Source organism: Mustela erminea, chromosome 2, assembly GCF_009829155.1.
Source record: "Mustela erminea isolate mMusErm1 chromosome 2, mMusErm1.Pri, whole genome shotgun sequence".
Taxonomy (NCBI): domain Eukaryota; kingdom Metazoa; phylum Chordata; class Mammalia; order Carnivora; family Mustelidae; genus Mustela; species Mustela erminea.
Window position 1 is genome coordinate 132,476,152 of NC_045615.1, and position 23,190 is coordinate 132,499,341.

A 23,190-nucleotide genomic window follows, 5' to 3' on the forward strand; every position below is an offset into this window, starting at 1 on the left:
AAAAGTGATTGTGCTTTCTTACAGAAAAGTCTGTTAATTCAGTTTGCCCGTTTCTACTTTACTTTTCTAATTTTTCTATTTATTCCAGGGAGAGTCGCATGAATTGGGGGAAGGGCCAAAGGAAGGGGGGAGAGAGAGAGACACAGACTCCCACTGAACCCAGAGATGCCAGGCTGATCTCATGTCTCATGAGATCATGACCTGAGCTGAAACCAAAGCTGGATGCTTAACTGATTGAGCCACCCAGGCACTGCCTGCCCCACTTGTACTTTAATTCATTCATTCAACAGATATTTATCAAACATTTACTGTGAACTAGAAGCTGTGGTTGATGCTTGAGATTTAGTTGCAAATAAGACTCTCTGGGCATTTAATACTCCAATAGTTGAGTGACAAAGCCACCTTTATAGAATTAGGATTCAGAATTATGTGAGATATAATTTAGCTGATTCTTTGATTTACATATATATATTCATTAATGTCAAAAGTGTTGCACGCTTGTGATTTAAAAAAGGATACAAAAATATAAAGAATAAAAGTCTCCTTTCAGGGCGCCTGGGTGGCTCAATGGGTTAAGCCGCTGCCTTCGGCTCAGGTCATGATCTCAGGGTCCTGGGATCGAGTCCCGCATCGGGCTCTCTGCTCAGCAGGGAGCCTGCTTCCCTCTCTCTCTCTCTGCCTGCCTCTCCATCTACTTGTGATTTCTCTCTGTCAAATAAATAAATAAAATCTTTAAAAAAAAAAAAAAGTCTCCTTTCATTTTCTCTGGTCACCATCTCATTTTGCTTCCTGTAGATAACTGTTGCTGGAAGTTTGGGATATATCTATCCAGAATATTTCTCTGCTGCATTTTCAAATTTTATATACATCATTTTTTTCACTTAAACATAAATTGGTGACACTATACCTATTGTTTTGCCTCTAGTTCTTTATACTTAACAGTGTAACCATAAACATCTTCCCATGTCTACATATAGAAATCTACCTCTCGTTCTTTTTTAACAGCTGTATAATATTCCGCTGTGTGGATGTAATAAGTTTTATGTTCTCAAACTTTTTTTTACTATTACAAAGAATACAGCAGTCAGTATCATATTTCTTAAATATATAATAACATATTCTCTTATTGCAAATACATAGATAAAATGTTAGTAGTATTTCAAGGTCAAAGGACATGGGCATTTTAAAATTTAATAGAATATTCTCCAAAGGAATATGGTGGCAGTTTATATTACACTTAAAGTGTATGAAGGTGACTGTTTTCTCAAACTCTTGACAATTCTGGATATTACCATTGTTTTAACTTTGTTGTGTATTTGATGGGCAGTAGATGATATCTTTAATTTTGAGTCTCTGGTGACTGCTGAGGTTTGTTATCTTTAATATATTTATTTGTTTTTCTTAACTCTTCTATTATGATAATTTTTATATCCTTTACTCCATCTCTTACATTGTGTATCTTTTTTAATTGATTTAATGAGTTTTTGGTAGATTTTAACTCTTTAATTTTGTATGTTCTAAATATTTTTTTTTCTTTTTTTTTTTGGAGTCACCTACTTTTAAAAAAAAATTTATTTATTTTTATTTCAAGTTTATTTAAACTCCGGTTAGTTAACATATAGTGTAATATTGGTTTCAGGAGTAGAATTTAGTGACTCATTGTTTACATCTAACACCCAGTGCTCATCACAGCAAGTGCCCTCCTTAATTCCCATCACCCATTTAGCCCATCTTGTGTCCACCTCCCCTCCATCAACCCTCAATTTGTTCTCTATAATTAAGAGTTTGCCTCCCTTTCTTTTTTTTTATTCCCTTTGCCTGTGTTCATTTATTTTGTTTCTTAAGTTCCACATATTAGTGCAGTCATACAGTATTTGTTTTTTTCTTACTGACTTATTTTGCTTAGCATAATACAGTAGCTCCATCCACATTGTTGCAAATGGCAAGGTTTCATTCTTTTTGATGGCTGAGTAATACTCCATTGTATATTTACACCACATTTTCTTTTATCCATTCATTAGTCGGTAGACATTTGGGTTCTTTCCATACCTTGTTGTTAATAATGGCTGCTGTAAACAACAGGGTACATATACTTTGAATCAGTATGTTTGTACGCCTTGAGTAGTGTACCTAGTAGTGCAATTGCTGGGTGGTAGGGTAGCTCTATTTTTAACTTTTTGAGGAACCTCTGTACTGTTTTTCAGAGTGGCTGCTCCAGTTTGGATTCCCACCAACAGTGTAACAGGGTTCCCCTCTCTGCGTTCTCATCATCTGTTGTTTCCTGAATTGTTAATTTTAGCTATTAGGGTGAGGTGGTATCTCATGGTGGCTTTGATTTGTACTTCCCTGATGATGAGTGATATTGAGCATCTTTCCATGTGTCTGTAACCATCTGTATGTCTTCTTTGGGAAAATGTCTAGTTATGTCTTCTGCCCATTTTTAAACTGGATTATTTGGGGGTTTTTTTGCGTGTTGAGTTTGGTAAGTTCTTTGTAGATTTTGGATACTAACCCTTTGTATGTTCTAAATATTTTTAGAGGGACGCCTGGGTGGCTCAGTTGGTTGGACGACTGCCTTCAGCTCAGGTCATGATCCCGGAGTCCGGAGATCGAGTCCCACATCGGGCTCCCAGCTCCACGGGGAGTCTGCTTCTCTCTCTGACCTTCTCCTCACTCATGCTCTCTCTCACTATCTCTCTCTCCCAAATAAATAAATAAAATCTTTAAAAAAAAAAATAAAATAAATATTTTTAGAAATATTTGCAAATACCTTCTGCCATTCTGCAGGTTGCCTTTTTGGTTTTGTTCTTTCCTTAGCTGTGCAGAAGTTTTTTACCCTCAGGTGCCTGGGTGGCTCAGTCAGTTAAGCGTCTGCCTTCGGCTCAGCTCCTGATCCTGGGGTCCTGGAATTGAGCCCTGTATTGGACTTCCTGCTTAGCAGTGAGTCTGCTTCTCCCTCTCTCTCTCTGTGATCTCTCTTGCTTTTGCTGTCACTCAAATAAATAAAATCTTTAAAAGAAAGAAAAAAGAAGAAGAAGAAGCTTTTTATCTAGGTGAAGTACCAATAGTTCATTTCTGCTTTTGTTTCCCTTGCCTCTGGAGACATGTCTAGCAATAAGTTGCCATGGCTGAGGTCAAAGAGGTTGCTACCTGTGTTCTCCTCTAGGATTTTGATGGTTTTGTGCCTCACATTCAGGTCTTTAATACATTTTGAATTTACTTTTATATATGGTGTAAGAAAGTGGTCCAGTTTCATTCCACATGTGGCTGTCCAGTTTTCCCAGCACGAGTATGTTGAAGAGACTATCTTGTTTGCATTGATATTTTTTTCCTCCTTTATCAAAGATTAGTTGACCATATCATTGTGGGCCCATTTCTGGCTTTTCCATTCTGTTCCATTGATCTATGTATTTATTTTTGTGCCAGTACCATACTGTATTGATAACTGCAGCTTTGTAATATAGCTTGAAGTCCAGAATCATGATGCCTCCAGCTTTGCTTTTCTTTCTCAAGATTACTTTGGCTATTTGGGCTCGTTTGTGGTTCGATACAAATTTTAGGACTCTTTGTTCTAGCCCTGTAGAAAATGCTGGTGGTATTTTGATAGGGATTGCATTAAATATGTAGATGCTTTCGGTAGTGTAGACATTTTAACAGTGTTTATTCTAGTCTGTGAGCATGGAATGTTTTTCCATTTCTCTGTGTCCTCTTCAATTTCTTTCATAAATACTCTATAGTTTTCAAAGTACAGACCTTTTACATCTTTGGTTAGGCTTATTAGGTTATCTTACAGTTTTCGGTGTAATTGCAAATGGGATCAATTCCTTGATTTCTCTTTCTGCTGCTTCATTTATGGTGTATAAAAAATGTGACAGATTTCTCTGTTGATTCTGTATCCTGCGATTTGCTGAGTTTGTGTATCAGTTCTAGCAGTATTTTTTGGTGGAGTCTTTGGGTTTTCTATGTAGAGTATCATGTTATCTGTGAATTATTCCTTGCTGATTTGGATGCCTTTTATTTCCTCCTTTTTTTTTTTTTTTTAACTAGTGAGGGAGAGAGTGGGGCAGGGTAGAGGGATTGAGAGAGAGAGAGATTGCTAAGCAGACTCCACACCCAGCGTGGATCCTGATGTGGGGCTCATTATCACAATCCTGAGATCATGACCTGAGCAAGAATCAGGATAGATGCTTAACTGACTGAACCACTCAGATGCCCCAGGATGCCTTTTATTTCTTTTTGTTGTCTGATTGCTAATGCTAGGACTTTTAGTACTATGTTTAACAGTGGTGAGAGTGGACATCCCTGTCTTGTTCCTGACCTTAGAGGAAAAGCTCTCCCGTTTTTCCCCATTGAGGATGATATTAGCTGTGGGCCTTTCATACATGACCTTTATGATGTTGAGATATCTTCTCTCTATTCCTACTTTGCTGCAGGTTTTTGTTCTGAGTATTTTCTCATCTTCCTTCTTCAGTTTTTGTTTCATTCCCCCCATTTGTGGGAGATTTCAAACATAGAAGTACAGAGGAAAGTATAACCACTCCGCAGGAATCCATCACCTAGCTTTACAGTTACCAACACATGGTCAACCTTGTTTTATCTATATCTCCTTTACCCTCACTCTACTAAATTACTTTGAAACCAGTCCATTTCGTCTTTAAATATTTCAGTGTATATTTCTGAAAAAACAGGTATTTGTTTTAGTTAGTTTACATGGTAGTGGTAGTTGAACTGTTTTAGAAAATTCACTAAGCACTGCCTGTAGTAATCTGTCATTTGGTCTTAACATCCTCTCAGTTGCACCTTGGCTGAAGATCTAGGATGGTTTTAGATAGTTTATATTCAGGCAAAGAAAATGAATGACCTTTTGCTCATTATTCCTTTTCTTGACAAAATTGAAAACATTTTTTCTCTTTTCAACTAATCTAGTCAGGAGGAATAAGGAATATGTTTGAGAGTCTCATACTCTTGCAATATATAATATGAAGTCATCTGCATGTTGAGCAAGTGTAGATTTTTTTGCAGAATCCAAGTCCTTTAAATCATTAGTATAACATTTTGAGAAGTAATAGAGAAAATCAATAAATCTTAGTATCTGTGGGGTTTGGGCCTCAGAAAAAGCAAACAGTTGCTGATTATATTCACAGATATGCTAAAGAGAGCTACAGTTAAATCCACAGGAGTGAAATATTGCCTTAAGAGAAATATATATTGGGGTCAGGGAACTTCAGAATTTTGGTATCACTATTCAGTTAAAGGCTTCCATTGGGTTCTTTAAGGTAATAGAGATGCTAATTCAGGATATGATCAAATGTTGTTCCAGTAGGGCAGATTGCATTGGGGAATTAGATGGTTGCACTGCAGTTATAGTTCTGGTTACTTTGGGGAACAGATATAATGTGGCAGGATTAAAATAGAGATAGAGATGCTAGTATCTGAGAAAAAGGTATACATACTTTTCTTTGACAGGCTTTATTTAGGAGAATCTGAATTCTTCAACTGTATTTCTAAATTCTTTATAGGACTAAAGCTTAAAGGTGACAGTATTACCTTCCCTTGATGAGTTGGTGAAATTTCTAGGTGGAAATTGAGAGACAGTTATGGTCAGTAATATAGGAAGAAAAGGGGGAGAGAGAGTTTTTTGAGAGCGTGGGAGTTCAGTATGAAGAGGGTGAAGCTGTGGGATAGGAAGGGGTTCAAGGAGAAGGGAAGAAGGTGGAGGAGACATGCTAGGAAGGAAAGAACAAAGTAGACAAATTAGTGGTGTTCAATCATCCCAATTTTGGCCAATGGGCGCACCTCACGTTGGTTCTGAAGTCCCTTTGTCATAACCCTAGTATTGTGGCATCCTTTCTTTTAAGTATAATAAGTTGTTTCAGGTTTATCTTGTACATGTTTTGCCCAGACTGGGCATTACCCATCTCTGAAAAGAACCCCATTTTTTTTTTCCTGTGGTAAATAAAATTGAGAGATTGTACTTGGGCCTTTGGGGTACTTTTTTTTTTTTTTTTGAGGGAGAGAGGGAGGGGTGGAGGGACAAAAGGAGAAGAAGAGAAAGAATGCTAAGCAGGCTGTATGTCCAGCGTGGAGCCTGATGCAGGGCTCAGTCTCATGACCACAAGATCACAACCTGAGTGGAAATAAAGAGTTGGACGCCTAACGGACTGAGCCACCAAGCTGCCCCAGTGGTACTCATTTTTAATAGGTTAACATCTTTTTAATGTCTTTCCAGTGGACAGTAATAAGAAATATTTCATTTTCCTTAGGAGAGAAGCTATATAGGCTATTCTGGAAAACTTAATGTTTTCTTTGTTTTGTTTTTTAACTTTTCCTTACACTGAAAATCTTATTTCTTAATCCAATAATATAATTATATTTTTGGTTTACTCTTATATGTGTATGCATACATATAGAAAGAACATGGTATAGTTTCAAAATAATAATACCAATATTATTGCCATCCGGATGACCCTAAGTGTTAACTTTTGTTTTTTTCTTTACTATATATTCCACTAGGGATGTATAATGTTTCTTTGTTTTAAATACACTTGAAATTTCTGTCTGCATAGATAAACCATCAAATAGATGTAAAATTAGGTTCATTTGTTTCATTTTTGCTTCTGATATTTAGAAATAATTTATATGATTCCAAAGTCACATCTACCAGAAAAAACCATCAGAGAAATTTAGTTTCCATCCTTATCTTCTCCACCCTGTTTCTCCTTCTCACATTGGTAACCATTAAAAAAATCAGTTTTGGAGTTATTTTTTCCATTAAAAAATATACTATGAAATAGCATGTATATGGTATTAATTCCTTCCCCACCTCCTTTCATAAATAAGGTATACTTTCTGTCTTTGGTTTTTTTATTGACATTATGTCCTGAGGACCAATCTGTAGCAGTAAATAGAGACATTTCTTCATTCCTTTTATATAATACTCCATTTTGTGGGGTACAACATGGTTTATTCAGTCATTTGCCCATAGGTTGTTTTCAGTCTTCAGCTATTAAAATAATGATACCATGAGGCTGTACATCTATGAAAGGAAATATTTAAACATGGGGTTTGAGAAAATAAAGTAATAGAAATTCGTTTTTCTTGTATTTTTAAACCTTGGGCTAAAAATTGAAGAACTGGTACTTCTATCAAGATTAAGTAATTAATATTTTTAGATAATATTGAGAAGAGAAATCTTATATCAAAGTACCTTTCTGGGGCGCCTGGGTGGCTCATTTGGGTAAGTGTCCAACTCTTGATTTCAGCTCATGTCATGATCTCTGACTTGTGAGATCAAGCCCAGCCTCAGGCTCTGCAGTAGACATGGAGCCTGCTTAAGATTCTTTTTCTTCCTCTACTTCTGGCCCTTCCTACCCCCACCCTCTAAAATAAATAAATAAATATTTTTAAAAGTGCACCTTTCTGTCATTGCATTTCTCCCTGCCTTTTTTTGTTGTGTTAAAAAGCACAACAGAATTTGTCACTTTAAAGGAATTATTAAGTATATTCACATTGTTAAGAAACAAATCTTTAGGAATTTTTTCCCAGAGCTTTTTCATCACATAAAACTGAAACTCTGTAAACAAATGGTTCCCCTTTTCTCCTACCTGTAGCCCTTGGTAACCCTGTTTTACTTTCTGTCTCTATGAATTTGACTCATATAAATAGAAGTATACAATATTTGTCTTTTTAACTGAGATTTCACGTAGCTTAATGTCCTCAAGGTTTATCTGTATGCCAGGATTTCCTTCTTTTTAAAATCTGAATAATATTTCATTGTATGCATGTACCGCCTTTTGTTTATCCATGGACATTTTGGTTGCTTTCACTTCTTGGCTATTCTGAATAGTGGCGCTCTGAATAGGAGTATGTAAATATTTCTTTGAGACCTTGCTTGCTTTTTTCTTTTTCTTTTTTTTCGCTTTTTTTTGGATGTATACCTCCAGGTGGGATTGCTAGATCATATGGTAGTTTTTAATTTTTTGAGGAACCCTCCATGTTGCTTTCCACGGCGGTTGCCCCATTTTACAGTCCCACCAGCATACAAAAGGTTTTCACTTTCTTTACGTCCTTGCCAACACTTGTTATTTTCTGAGCTTGGTTTTGTTTTGTTTTTGGATAATGGCCATTCTGGTGGGTGTGAGGTGATACCTTATTGTAGTTTTAATTTGCATTTTTCCATAAGGAGTTTGATATGAGCATCCTTTAATGTGCTTGTTAGCCATTTGTATGTCATCTTTGGAGAAAGGTCTGTTCTAGTCCTTTGCCCATTTTTTATCCAGGTTGCAGATCCAGATTTTTTATAATAATCTGGTACTGTTACTGATAGCCAATAGAAAATATTTCACATACTCTTAAAGAGAATAATTGTGTTAGTGTAGAACATGACTGATAGAATATGTATGAGCTAAATGTATTTTGTAATTCTTTTCTTATAAAGGGCTGTTTAGAAACCAAAAGATACTAAGAGAATATAGAGACTTCCTGGGAAACACCAAGGTAAGATTTTCTTTCTGATAATGTTACATGTGTATTTTTTTACACAGTGAAATTTTAGTATCAGTCCACTGTGAAATTTTAGCATGTCTGATCATAATTCAAGATTTTCTTAAGCACAGTGTAATTTACTGAATTACATAATCTGTCTCTGTTTGGTTTTCTTGAAATTAAAAAAACTGGGACATAATTTCTCTTTAAATTCATAACATGTTATAAACCATAAGTATATAGATACAGGTAAGGGAGAAGACTTTATTTTCTTAGGTTTTTAGTAAAATTTAACTGTTGTATACACCTTTAAGTTCCTTTGTCCTCTCTCCTACTTCTAACCCTGATTAAATATTCAAACTGCCACTTCTCTGCTTGTACTCCAAAAGTTTAGCCCTTGGACAAGAAAATTACACAGCCATTCTGATTGTTCTTACTTATTATTATGAGTATATATAAAATCATGGACACAATATTATTTGACAGTCTTACTGAACTTCCATAATGCATTCAGTCTCTCACTCTGTGAAACAGCTGTTGCATACTTTTCCTGTCTTCCCAAACTTCCTACAGCCTTTCTCTTCAGCTGATGACCTTGCTTCATCTTTCACTGAAAAAAATAGATGTAATCAGATAAAAGTACCTCACTTTTCATCCCCAGATTTACTAACTTATCTACTTGTGTGCCAGAATACTTCCTATTAGAAGGAAGTTAATACTGAGACCAGTATAGAAAGTTTACCTTTATCATCCTACCTCTTATTCTTTTCTGAGTCCTCTTCATTTGGGCTTTCATCCCCACAACTCCACTGAAATGGCTTTTATCAAAGTCACCAGTACCTCCAACATACCAAGTAATCATGTCCAGAGCCAACGTTGCATTTAAACTTGGTTGGGAGATATCTCCTGTAGAGAAGTGAAGGTCCTATTTGGAGAAAAGACTAGCTGTGCAGATTGTCTCCTTTCTTCTGAGTTACTTTCAGACATTGCTCCCTTTTGGCAAAGTTTTGGTTGGCAGTGATGACTCTAGTCATATTTTATTTGTTCTTTTCTTTGTTTTCAGAACCCCTTAATTTCCTCTTTGAGTTTTGTGTTTCTGGCATCCCATTGGTAGAATCTTTGCCCCAGGAGCCAGCCTCTTCACTGCTGCTGTGGAATAACATAGGTTCGCGAGACCTGCCTCCTCGGAGAATCTGTTCCTAGGTGTTCTGTCTGTTTCCCATGAAGGGGTTCATGGTCACTAGATTTTTGAGAGTAGCTACTGACTTCTGAACTCATTGTCACTAGAGGCCTTTTGAGGATTCATACTTGTCAACTTTGAGAAGTTCCAGGGTTTGAATGGAATTTTTTTTAAGATTTTATCTATTTATTAGAGAGAGTGAGCAAGAGAGAGCGAGAGAGCACAATTAAGGGCAAAGGGAGAGGGAGAGGCAGACCCCCTTGCTGAGCAGGGAGCCAGATGTGGGACTTGATCCCAGGACCCTGAGATCATGACCTGAGCCAAAGACAGACGCTTAACTGACTGAGCCACCCAGGTGCCCCCTAGAATTTGTTTCTATTATACTCTTTTTTTTTTTTTTTTGGTAGTAATAGGATAACACTCTAATTCCCTTCTACTGTTCCCATATTTTTGAAAAAAACCTTCACTCTCCTACTGCTTTCATTCTCCAGAAATATATGGGGCTATTCCTGCTAAATACTTAATATTTTTAAATTAAATATGAAATTCTTCTACTCCCCCCACCTTTTGATCCACTTGATTTTCTGTGGTATTTTACTTTGTATTAGAGGAACTCTAGTAGTGATATATATGAACTCACTAGTTCTGGGTCTGCCAAAAGCATTCTCTTATTAGAACAGTATCTAACTGTCTGATATCTAATTTCTCAATGTCCTTTTAATACATTTCTCCTTTAATACACTTCTCCTTTCTTGTGCCTTTCCTTAGAATTCTAATTCTGTGAAATCATTTGTGATAGTCCTTTAGAGCATTAGAAGTACCTTTATCTCCACTTGCAGTTATAATTTTGAAGTGTCAGTAGTGCTTTGAGTATTTTATGCTGATTTGCTGGTAGTCGTTTTTGAAATATTGCCACATTTTCTGTTTTTGTTCCAATATTTTAAAAAATTATTATCAAAAATTTCAAATATATACAAAAATAGAAAAAATATTTGATGAACCCATCTTCAGTTTCAGTAATTTCCAGCGTGTTGGCCATTCTGCTCTCTAAGGGTCAGTTCTCCAATTGCTTTTATTGTGGAGTTTATGGGTGGCTTTAATAGGATGCTTCCCAAGGGTGTTGTGAATCCTGGCTCCTTGTAGATCTCTTGCTTTTCCTTGGACTTTGTCACTATTTCTGATCTAACAACCAACATGTTTTCACCTTTTCTGTAATAATTTTTTTATCAGCTATTTGAGCTCCGTAAATCTTTTTTTCCTTAAAACATTTTATTCTACTTTTTAAGATCTCATTTTCCTTCCTTGTCTGTCTTGTTTATCCCAAAAGTTCTTGCACCTTTCTTCTAAAGACATATTTCTCATCTTCCACTTTAAACAGCATCTTTTCATTTATCTCTCTGCTTTTTTTTTTTTTTACTGTTCCTAAAATAATTTTTTGGAGTTTTGTTTTTCTTTATTCAGCCAAAGGACACAGCACATTCTCATAATAAAACAAATGTACTCTAGTTTTTATTTATTAATAAACAATAGAACTCAAAAATCTAGAGCCATGGTCAGCGTTTATGGTTTGCAAATCTAAGTTCAAGTAAAATCATATGGATAAGGTTTCTTCCTGCCTAATTCCTGGTCTTAGCTCTGGAGGCAGTTCAAAACAGAATTTGGGGGCATCTAATTGCACATTGTCAAGAGCTGGCCTTAACACTTAAAATCTAGAAGCTCTCTCTTGTGTTCTGTTGTCCAAAGGGAACGTAGGAGGTGTTTTTTAAAATCGCGGTCTGCAGACCTGACTGCAAAACACTATAAAAGTGAGAAGAAATTTAAATAGGCATTTTTCTCTCCTAATTCCTGATATGAAATCTCACCTCAGCTTTCTTGGCAATAACCAGCCAATTCTATAGAAATTCTATGGAATCCAAGTGTACGCTGCAGCAGCCTGACTTAGAGGACCTGCAGTTTCAGTGCGGGCTATTTGTCCCTCTTCAGGGCCATTGTGGTCTGTGTGCAAGGAACAAAACTGCCATAAGCTGTGGTGACTTACCAAGAAGTAAGTAACTCTTACATGGCATGACCCCAGTAACAACCTGAAATCTGACTCCTTAATTGTTTTCCTCATCTGTTTTTCAGAGTCCCAGTCCATTACATTAGATCTTAAAGACTCTTCTGATCTATTTATTTATTTTTAAGGATTTATTTATTTATTTATTTGTAGAAAGAGATCACAAGTAGGCAGAGAGGCAGGCAGAGAGAGAGAGGGGGAGAAGCAGGCTCCCCGCTGAGCAGAGAGCCCGATGTAGGTCTCCATCCCAGGACCCTGAGATCATGACCTGAGCTGAAGGCAGAGGCTAAACCCACTGAGCTACCCAGGCACCTCAAGATTCTTCTGATTTAGACTTAACCAGTAAATTGTTGACACCTCTACCTGTCTTATCCAAATACAGAGCCGTGAAAGAACAGAAGAGAATGTCTACCAACTCCCAAAATAAAGGAGGGAGCTCATAAATATGCCCAGCACTCTCTTCTAAATTTACCTTACTAAACTTACTTAGTCAACCCCCAGACAGCCACTGGGGAGGAGGGGATGCCGCCAGTATCGGGAGGGGCAAGTCTCTTCTCATGGAAATCCAAGAGGGAAGGAATAGTCAAGTGCCCGTCACCAGCAGAAGTATTCTTTTTCCTTGGAATGCCTTGTTCTCTAGGAGCCCAAGATAGTCTTTCTCCTGGTTCTCCTTGGACTTCATTAATACCTTCACTTCCTTCATCTCTTCTGCAAAAAACTCCTCTGCTTATTTACTCGGTCTCCAAATATTAGAGATTCATTATAGACTCTTTTATGTTTAAATCCCATTAGCAGATCCAACTGGCATTTTCTCCAAGATAGATACCTATGTAACTGCTGCTCACCATGCCTCTTATTGAAACCTCAGTCTCAATCATCACCGTCCTTCACCTGGACTACCCTCCTAATTGTTTTCTCCATCTCTGCTTTGTCCCCATAATTTGCTCCTGCTGAGCAAGGAGCCTGATGTGGGACTCGATCCCAGGACCCTGGGATCATGACCTGAGCCAAAAGCAGATGTTTAACTGACTGAACTGCCCGGGCATCCCTCTTCTCTGCATTTTAAGCTCTGTCTTTGTAAAACCCAAATTAGACTATACCAAATATCTGCTTAAAATCATGGTGCCTTCTTTTTGCCAGTAGAACAAGAGTTATACTCCTTAACATAGTTTCCAAAATCCTGTGGAATATGGTCCCTGCCCCCTTCTCTGTCCTCAACCCCTACCATTTTCCTTGCTTTCTATGCTCTCAGTCACATCAACCTTATTTTGTTCTTTCCACACACCAAGCTTATTTCTTTCCACGTCTTTAAATGTCCTGTGTGTATACTCCACCTGAAACCATTCTTCAGATTTTTTTCATGGTTGCTGCCTTCTCATCTTTGAACCTCTTTCATACTCTAGCTAAAATAACCCTTTCCACATACACCCTCCCCCCATACATGATCTTCTCCATTCTGTTTTATTTTCTTCATTATGTTTATTATTATCTGATGTTATGTATTTGTTTATGGATTTATTCTCTATCTTCCTGGACTCAATTGTGAGATCAGTGAAGGCAGGACTCTTGTTTACTGTCAGGTCCCAGCATCTAGAATTGTGCCAGGCATGTAGTATTTGCACAATAAATATTTCTTGAATAAATGACATAAGGCAGACTATATGAAGTGCTTTAATAGAAATGTAAAGTTCAATAATAAATGTGCAGCAGAGTGAGTATTCTCTGTGACTGACCAAGAATGGCTTTAAATAGAAAAGTACCAGTTGGCCTAACATGGAATGGGATGAGTAAAAGCTGGACCAGTTGTGGTAGAAGATGATGCTAGCATTCCAGGGAGAGGACAGAGCAGGAGAAAAAACAAAGTATACATTGAAGGAACAGCGAAACTACCTTTAACTCAAGATAAATAGCCTTCTTTACTTGGCTTGTTTCTTTTGTTTTGGTCTGTTTTGGAATTCAACATTATCACTTGAGGTCTTTGGTATTTAGAGAGTAATAAGGAGTTAAATTGGAGAAGCAAACTTGGCTTTGACTGTTCCTTAAAAGTTAAGTTGCTCAAGAAGTGGAAAAATTTTAGAGTGTCTCGATTTTAGTTCAATACATTTTTATCATTTTATCCCTAGTTTCTGTGAAACCACTGCAGATCTTTCCTGGCAACAGGCAGGAAATTACTTACAAAGAGACAGTTAAGTTTTTGGAAAGAGATTCACATATGCTCTCAATTTCTGTCTTCTCACTTTTTAACATGCAGATTCTAGAGAAAAGGGAGCAAATAACTAAATCTAGATGTTTAGAGGGTTTGATAGAGGACATATTTTCTGGTGTGTCAGATCACTTATAAGCATCAAACTGTTCTCTGGAAATTTAAAAGATTTTTTGTGTGTTTTTGTCTGTCTGTTTTTTATAGCCACGGTCCAGAACGACATCAGTTTTTTTTAAAGGGCCAGGAAAAGTGGTGATGGTTGCCATTTGCATGTAAGTACCACTTAAAATAAAAATATATTATTTTTAATGTGTGTATCTGTGAATGTAAAAATTTATTACTTGGTGTTTAGGTGAAGAGTTAGATGTTTATGTTATTATAGAAGGAAGTTGAATGAACCTTTTAAAATTATTGTCAGTAAAGTGTTGAAGGAAGAGTCCACATAGATATCCATGCTTGTGCTGGGTCTGTTTTTGGAGTGGTTAGGATCTAAGAATAGTTGCTCTCTGAAAATTCTTTTATTTTCATTGGAGTTGATAGAAGTTTTTTAGAAAGGTGAATTGGCTGAGATCAGTTTTTGAGTAAACAAGCCTGGGTCATATCCACTGAACAATATTTACATTCTTGTTTTGCCCACTTATCTTGGAAGAACATAACTGATATTTGTGCCTCTTCTTTTTCCTTCTGTCTTTTTGATTCCTATTGTTCTCTTTTTTCTCTTTTGCTGATTAGTCTATTTTAGGATATTTAAAAGTATTAATTCCGTAATTCATTAGTTTGTTTATTTCTAAAATATATACATATGACATGTCACGAATTGTGGTAGGGGTCTTGAAATACAAAGATAGAATTCATAATTCTCATCTTTAAGGATTAGAGTGACACTAGACTTGAGGACATCATGTACAGTAATGCAGAGAAGAGACAATGATGCACTAAACTGAGATAATGAAGGTAGGGATGGAAAGGCATGTTTAGGTCCAAGAAATATTTAGGAGGCATGGTCAAGGATGGTGCCCAGGCTTCTGGTTTGGACAGTTGGATAGCTACGGCATCATCACTGAGAAAAGGAGCACTTGAAGGAGGGGCAGGGTGGCAGAAAAGGAAATGATGAGCTTAGTTTTGAGTTTAATGATCTACCTGTACGGCACCCAAGTGGAGTTGGTCAATAGCATTAGTTCTTCCCATCAGTAACGTGAGGTTAGCAATTAAAACTTTCTTCATTGGAAGAATGTATGTAATATATGTAAACTGCTTAATATAATACCCAGTACGTAATAGGTACTTAATAATTTTTGATATAGGTTGGTCTGAAGCTCACAAAGGAAAGCTGGATTAGGGACTTAGAGTTGAGAGTTATTGATATAGAGATGATAATTAACGCCATAGGAGTAATTAAAGATCACCTGGAGAATGTGTATGAAGTGTGTGGAAGAAAAATCCCTTAGGAGGACACCTTGAAGAAGGTGAACATCTGTGAAGTGGGTAGAGGAAAGAGCCTGCAGAGGAGACAGAAGAAGAGGAACGAGCAAGCAAGAAAGGAAAGCAAATCTGGAATGAAAGAAGATCAGGGATATCATGGATGCCAAGGAAGACAGTCTTCGAAGAAAATAGTGGCATATGCTTCTGGGGGATTAAGGAAAATACTAAAGTATTTTCAGGAGTTTGGTGGCAAGAAACAGTTGTGCTATTAATAATAATTGAGGTATCTGAAACATAAGCCATTGTTAAATGGACCGAAGACTTAACGCAAAATGTGGAAAATGAAGACAGCAAGAGGAGATACAATCCTTTCAAGAAATTATTTGAAGTAGAAAAGAGGAGAAAGGGTAGCTGGAAGGGGATGTATGGTTTCCTTATTTATACAATGAGGATATTAATATTTATATAATAATAGTGTTACAGTAAAACATGGTAAGTGGCTAAGTGTAGTGCCCAAGATGAACAGTGCCAGTCATTACTGTTGGAATCTGAACAGCTAGCTGTTCATTTTTAGCATCTATTATCTTCTAGTGTGACTCTGAGACTGCTTGGTCTCGATTTGTTTTCACCTCTGGCATATGGCACCTTCACATCTGGCCTGTTTAAGTAACTAGACTTTCACCAGAGTCTTGGTTTTGTCATTAGTATGCTGGACAATATCAAGTATAGATCTCTTTCACCTACATAAGACACTTAATTTCCTTCCTAACTTTACTTCATCCAAATATAAAACATTCTCTTCTCAGCAGTTCTCAAAATACACTTAAGTAATTTATTTACACATATCATGTTTCTTCATTGGAATATTTAATGATATCATAATCTGTATTTTTCAAATTTATTCCCTTGTTACCTGAAGTATAATAAATTCTTAAAAGGTTAGAGATTCTTTTTAATTTACTTGGAGCACAATCTAGTATAGAGGTTTACGTACTCAAATAAGCTTTTGGTAGAAATTTTTATCAAAATCTATGCTAAATTGTTTTATCTTTCTCTCCTAGCAATGGATTAAACTGCTTCTTTAAATTTCTTGCCTGGATTTATACGGGTTCAGCAAGTATGTTCTCTGAAGCTATACACTCTTTATCTGATACTTGTAATCAGGTAAGGTGTAAAAGTTTTTTTCTTGTTAATTTTAAAGTAAATTTTTTTTAAGGCTTTAATCTGAAAGTTGACCTATTTAAAAACAGAATGATTCCTATAGTTGGCTTGAGGAATAAAGTGAAAGTTGTTTTTACTTTTGATGGTGAAGTACATAGAAATTGATCATAGTATTTTATTATTATTTTTTAAATCAAGGATCTTCTTTATTACTTTTGTTTTTAAGAGAGAAAATGAGGTGAGTGGGTAAGGAGTGGGGCAGAGGGAGAGAGAGAAACTCAAGCAGGCTCCACACCCAGTATGGAGCCCAGTGCAGGACTAGATCTCATAACCCTGAGATCATTACCTGAGCGGAAATCAAGAGTCAGATGCTTAACTGACTAAACCACCCAGGTGCCCCTGATCAGATTTTAAAGCAGGTTGTTATGCTTTAAGAACTTACAACAATGGAATATGAAGTACAAGATTATTAGTACTAAGTGTTGGGCAAAGGTTTTTGTAGAAGAGATTCTTATCATTAGGTAGAAATTTGGTCTCTGAATATGACTTCTTATGACTATGAGGACCAATTAAGTTTTTTGAATAAAGCTATAAAATAATTGGGGCACCTGGGTGGCTCAGTGGGTTAAGTATCTGACTCTTGATTTTGGCTAAGGTTGTGATCTCAGGGTCTTGGGATCGAGCCCCACACTGGGCTCCATGCTCAGTGTCGGGTCTGGTTGTCCCTCTCTCTTTGCTCCTCCTCTGCACTCATGTTCTCATGTGCACGCATGCTCGCTCTCTCTCAAAAAAGAAAGAAAGTCTTGAAAAAAATAAAGCTATAAAATAATCACAAGTGATTAGTGAATTAAAGTGATTTCACATTAGACTCTTTTTTTTCTTTAGATTTTATTTATTAGAGACAGAGAGAGAATGAGCAGCAGGAGGGCCAGAGGGAGGAGGGGCAGAACCTCAAACAGACCCTCTGCTGAGCGTGGAGCCTGATGCTCACAGTCTTGAGCATCTCACAATCTTGATCACGGTCTCCATCTCATAAGGCTTGATCTCACAATCTTGAGGTCATGACCTGAGCTGAAGTTAAGAGTTGGATGCTTAACTGACTGAGCCACCTAGGGGCCCATAAACTGGGATTTTTAATTCCTTTCCTTGAATGTGCAAATGAGGAAAGATTTTTATGAAATTAAGAATAAAAAACAAAACCCAAAGTCAGCAGAAGGAAGGAAATAATAAAGGTGAGAGCAGAAATAAATGGTATAGAAACTAGGAAAACAATAGTTCAGTGAAACCAGGAGTTGGTCCTTTTTTTTTTTTTTTAATGAGAGCGTGGTTGCCATGCATAAGCAGTGGGGGAGAGAGAATTTTAAGCAGACTCCACTGTTACCATGGAGCTCCACATGGGACTTGATCTTACAACCCTGATATCATGACCTGAGTCAAAAATCAAGAGTCAGATCTTCACCAACTGATGCTTCACCAACCCAGCTACCCTGAGGAACTGATTCTTTGAAAAAAAAAAAAAATCAGCAAAATCGATAAGCTTCTAGCTAGATTGATCAAGAACAAAAGGACTCAAAAATCACAAATGAGAGAGAAATAACCAGTATCACAGAAATTCAAAAGACTGTCAGAATATTATGAAAAATTTTATGCTAACAAATTGGATAGCCTAGAAGAAATGGATAAATTAACCTACCAAAACTAAAGCAGGAAGAAATGGAAAATTTGAACAACTGATGTTGAATCAGTAATCAAAAACTCCAGGGTTGCTTGGGTGTTTCAGATGATTAAGCATCTGCCTTTGGCTCAGGTCATGATCTCCAGGTCCTGGGATTAAGCCCCTCATCTGGCTCCCTGCTTGGGGGTGGTGGTCTGCTTCCCTCTGCCTCTCTGCCCTGCTCGTGCGCACGCTTGCTCTCTCTCTCTCTCTCTCTCAAATGAATAAATAAGATCTTGGGGGGGGAGAAAAAAAACTCCCAACAAACAAAAGTGCAGGGCCAGATGGCTTCACAGGTGAATTCTACCAAATATTTAAAGAAGAGTTAATAGCTATTCTTCTGACACTATCCCAAAAAATAGAAGAAGGAAAACTTCCAAATCTATTCTCTGAGGCCAGCATTACCCTGATACCAAGATCAAATAAAGATACCACCAAAAAAGAGAACTACAGTCCAAACCTCTAATGACATAGATGCAAAAATCCTCAACAAAATACTAGCAAACCAAATCCAGCCATACGTTAAAATAAACATTCACCACAGTCAAGTGGAATTTATTCCTGGATTTCCAGGGTGGTTCAGTATTCCCAAATCAATCAGTGTGATACATCACACCAGTAAGAGAAAGGATAAGAACCATATGATCCTTTCAATAGATGGGGGAAAAGCACGTAGTAAAGTAAAACATCCATTCATAATAAAAACCCGGAATAAAGTAGGTTTAGAGGGAACGTACATCAACAAATAAAGTACTTACATGAAAAACTCACAGGGAACATCATAATCAATGGGGAAATACTGACCTTTTCCCCTAGGTCAGACACAAGACAAGGATGTCCACTCTCACCACTTTTATTCAACATAGTACTGGAAGTCCTAGCCACAACAGTCAAACAACAGAAAGAAATAAAGGGCATCCAAATAGATAAGGAAGAAGCAAAACTTTCACTGTTTGCAGATGACATGATATATATAGAAAATCCTAAAGACTCCACCAAGAAACTACTAGAACTGATAAGTGAATTAAATCAAATCTCAACATACAAAATCACCATACAGAAATCTGTTGCAGTTCTGTATACTAATAACAAAGCAGCAGAAAGAGAAATTAAGAAAACAATCACATTTACATTTGTACCAAAAATAATAAAGTCTGTAGGAATAAACTTAGCCAAAGAGGTGAAAGACCCATACTCTGAAAACTGTAAAATACCGATGAAAGAAATTTAAGGTGTAAAGAAATGGAAAGATATTCTATGCTCATGATCGGAAGAGCAAGTATTGTTAAAATGTCTGTATTACCCAAAGCAATCTACAGATTTAAATGCAGTCCCTATCAAAATACCAACATTTTTCACCAAATTAAAACAAAACCTAAAATTTTTGTGGAACAACAGAACATCCCGAATAGCCAAAACAATCTTGAAAAAGAAAACCTAAGCTGGTGGTATCACAATTCCAGGCTTTAAGTTATATTACAAAGCCATATTAATCAAAACAGTATGGAGCTGGCACAAAAATAGACACATAGATCAATGGAACAGATTAGAAAACCCAGAAATAAACCCACAATTATACAGTCAATTAATCTTCAACAAAGCAGGAAAGACTATCTAGTGGGAAAAAGTATCTTCCGTAAATGGTGTTGGCAAAAACTGGACAGCTACATGCAAAAGAATGAAACTAGACAACTTTCTTACACTGTACACAAAAATAAATGCAAAATGCATTAAAGACCTAAATATGATACCTGAAACTATAAAAATCCAGAAGAGAACAGAGGCAGTAATTTCTCTGACAAAGAATTGAGACTACATCAAAATAAAAAGCTTTTGCACAGTGAAGGAAGCGGTCTGCAAGACTGAAAGGCAGTCTGTTGAGTGGGAGAAGATATTTGCAAATGACATTTCTGGTAAAGGGTTAGTCTCCAAAATATATAAAGAACTGATACAACTCCACACTCCCCAAAACAAAGAATCCAATTAAAAAATGGACAGGAGACATAAACAGATATTTCTCCAAAGAAGATATGTAGATGGCCAGCAGACACATGAGAAGATGCTAAGCATCACTCCTTATCAGGGGAATGCAGATCAAAACTGCAGTGACATACTACCTCACACCTGTCAGAATGGTTAACATCAAAAACACAAACACCATTGTGGACAAGGATGTTAAGAAAAAGGAATGCTTGTGTACTGGAGTGCAAACTGGTGTAGTCACTATGGAAGACAGCATGGCGTTTCCTCAAAAAGTTAAAAATGGAATTACCTTATAATCCAGTAGTCGCACTGCTGTGTGTTATCCAAAAAATACAAGAACACAGGAGCATCTGGGTGCCTCATTCCACTCGGTGTCTGCCTTCGTCTTAGGTCATGATCTCAGGACGCTGGGATCAAGCCTTGCATTGGGCTGCCTACTTGGCAGGGAGCTGCCTTCTCCCTCTCCTGATCCCTCTTCTTGTGCTCTCTCTCTGTGTTGAATAAAAAAAATAAAATCTTCAAAAAAAAATACAAGACCACAAATTCAAAGGGATACATGCACCCCTCTGTTTACAGCAGCATTATTTACAATAGCCAAGATATGGGAGCAGCCCAAGTGTCCATCAGTAGGTGAATGATTAAGAAGTTGTGGGGGATATAAACATATATATTTGGGATATTATTTGCCATAAAAAGATTGCAGTCTTGCCATTTCCAACAACATGATTGTAGCTAGAGAGTATAAAATCAGTCAGAGAGAGACAAATACCATATGATTTCATTCATGTGTAGATTTTAAAAAACAAATGAGCAAAGGGGGAAAAGAGACACAAACTAAGAAACAGACTCTTAACTAGTAGTTGAATAGTTGGATATGTAGTTGGCTGTATATGTAGTTGGATATATACCAGAAGGGAGGTGGGTGGGGGCTGGGTGTAAGAGGTGATGGGGATTAAGGAGGGCACTTACGATGAACACTGGGTCATGTATGCAAGTGTTGACTCACTATATTGTATCCCTGAAATTAATGTAACCCTGTCTAATAACTCTACTAGAAGTAAAATAAAAACAATTTTAAAAATTCAGCAAATGATTGTCTCTGATGTTGGGAGAGACTGACTGAAAAGAGGTACAGGAGAATTTTCCGAGGTGATTGAAAAGTTCTGTGTCTTGATGGGAAAATATGTTACAAGGGTATTGATTTGCCAAACCTTTAAGAGCTGTATATTCAGGATTCTTGCATTTCATTGTGTGTGCATTTTACCACAAATTTAGAATTTCCATATGTGGAAATGTGATTACTGAGTGTATATTTTAAAATGTTAAGGAATTAGTATTAATATTTAAAAGTATGATAATAGTCTTGTGTCTGAATTTCCTAAAATGCCTTCAAGTTTTAGTCATTCAGGTAGAATATTTAAAGATGAAATGGCATGAAGCTTCCAATTTACTTAAATATTCATGGGGGGTGTGGGTATGGATCAGAGAAAACAGATATGTTACATATTTACAATTATTAAAGCTAAGCAATGGATGAGTTGAATTTATTGAAATGTTCTGTTGGGTTTTTAAAAAATGTTTTACCCATCTCTCTCTATGTTGACAGTTTCCATAATAATAAAGTGCAAAAAGACGTCATGTAGATTGTGATAATCTTTTTTTAAGCACACACACACCCCTCCCTGAAATCTGGCACAAATATATTCACAAAAGCAACATTAAAAAACTATTTACAAGTATGTATGAAGATAGTCTGAAATATCCATCAGACTCTTAAATGATTCCCTCTCCTGTTCTATTTGATTTCTTTACAATGAGAATGCTAGTGTTCTAACTAGAAAAACAAATTAATTTCTGTAATAGATCGAGCAGCAACAGAGGTAAATAAGTGCTAAAGTCATGTGGTGTTGGTGCTTTGAGAATCCTTGGTAAATAGTTTGTCTTGATTAAAGTGGTCAGAATGGCTTTGATGAAAAAGATATCAACAGGGCCTTACTGAGTAGATGGAAATTGTATTTCTTATGGTCTTTTGAAAACTATCTTAGGGGCCTTTGGGTGGATCAGTTGGTTAAGCATCTGACTCTTGATTTTGTCATAGGTCATGGTCTCAGGGTTGTGAGATCGAACCCCACATTGGGTTCTTCACTGGGCTTGGAGCCTATTAACAAAACAAAATAAAACTATTTTAGAAGTATAGTAATATTTTTAAAAATTAATTCTAAAGAACTCCTACAACCCCATAGTAAAAGTCCTGTCTGATTAAAAAATGGGCAGAAGATCTGAATAGATATTTTTCCAACTAAGACATAGAAGTGGCCAAAAAAGTACATGAAAAAGTGCTCAGTGCTCAGCATCAGGGGGCACCTGGGTGGCTCAGTGGGTTAAACAGTGCTCAGCATCACTAATCATCAAGGAAATGCAAATCAGAACCACAATGAGCTATCACCTCACACCAGTTAGAAGGACTTATCAAAAAGATAAATAACAAGGGTTGGCAAGCATGTAGAGAGAAGGAAACCCTTGTATGCTATTGATGGGAATGTAAATTGGTACAGATGCTATGAAAAATAGTATGGCGGTTCATAAAAAAAAAAAATATTCAACTACCAAATGATCCAGCAGTTCCACTTCTGGAATTCTTATCTAAAAGGAAACAAAACACTATGAAAAGATATCTGCACCCTCATGCTCAATGCAGAATTATTTACAATAGCCAAGACTTGGAAACAACCTAAATGTCGATTTTGATAGATGAATGGATTAAAAAAATGTATGTATGTGTACACACACATGCACGGATATTATTCAGCCATAAGAATAAAAAAAAGTCCATCCTGCCATGGATGGACTGTGAGGGCATTATGCTAAGTGAAATAAAGTCAGACAGAGATAGATACTGAATGATCTCATTTATATGTGGAATAAAATAAAAATACCCCCAACTGACAGAAAACAGGTTGGTGGTTGCCAGAGACAGGGAGTAAGTA

At 36.7% G+C, this 23,190-nt stretch overlaps 1 protein-coding gene across 2 annotated transcripts in view; it reads left to right on the top strand.

The window, feature by feature from the left end:
* The window catches only part of SLC30A9 (solute carrier family 30 member 9), an 82,577-nt gene that overhangs the window by 30,199 nt on the left and 29,188 nt on the right, over positions 1–23,190 (top strand). For both annotated transcript variants that reach the window (XM_032334190.1, XM_032334191.1), the window contains 3 exons: positions 8,438–8,496; positions 14,128–14,195; positions 16,407–16,509. In XM_032334190.1, coding sequence (XP_032190081.1) covers positions 8,438–8,496; positions 14,128–14,195; positions 16,407–16,509 — 230 coding nt within the window. The remainder of the gene's footprint in view (positions 1–8,437; positions 8,497–14,127; positions 14,196–16,406; positions 16,510–23,190) is intronic.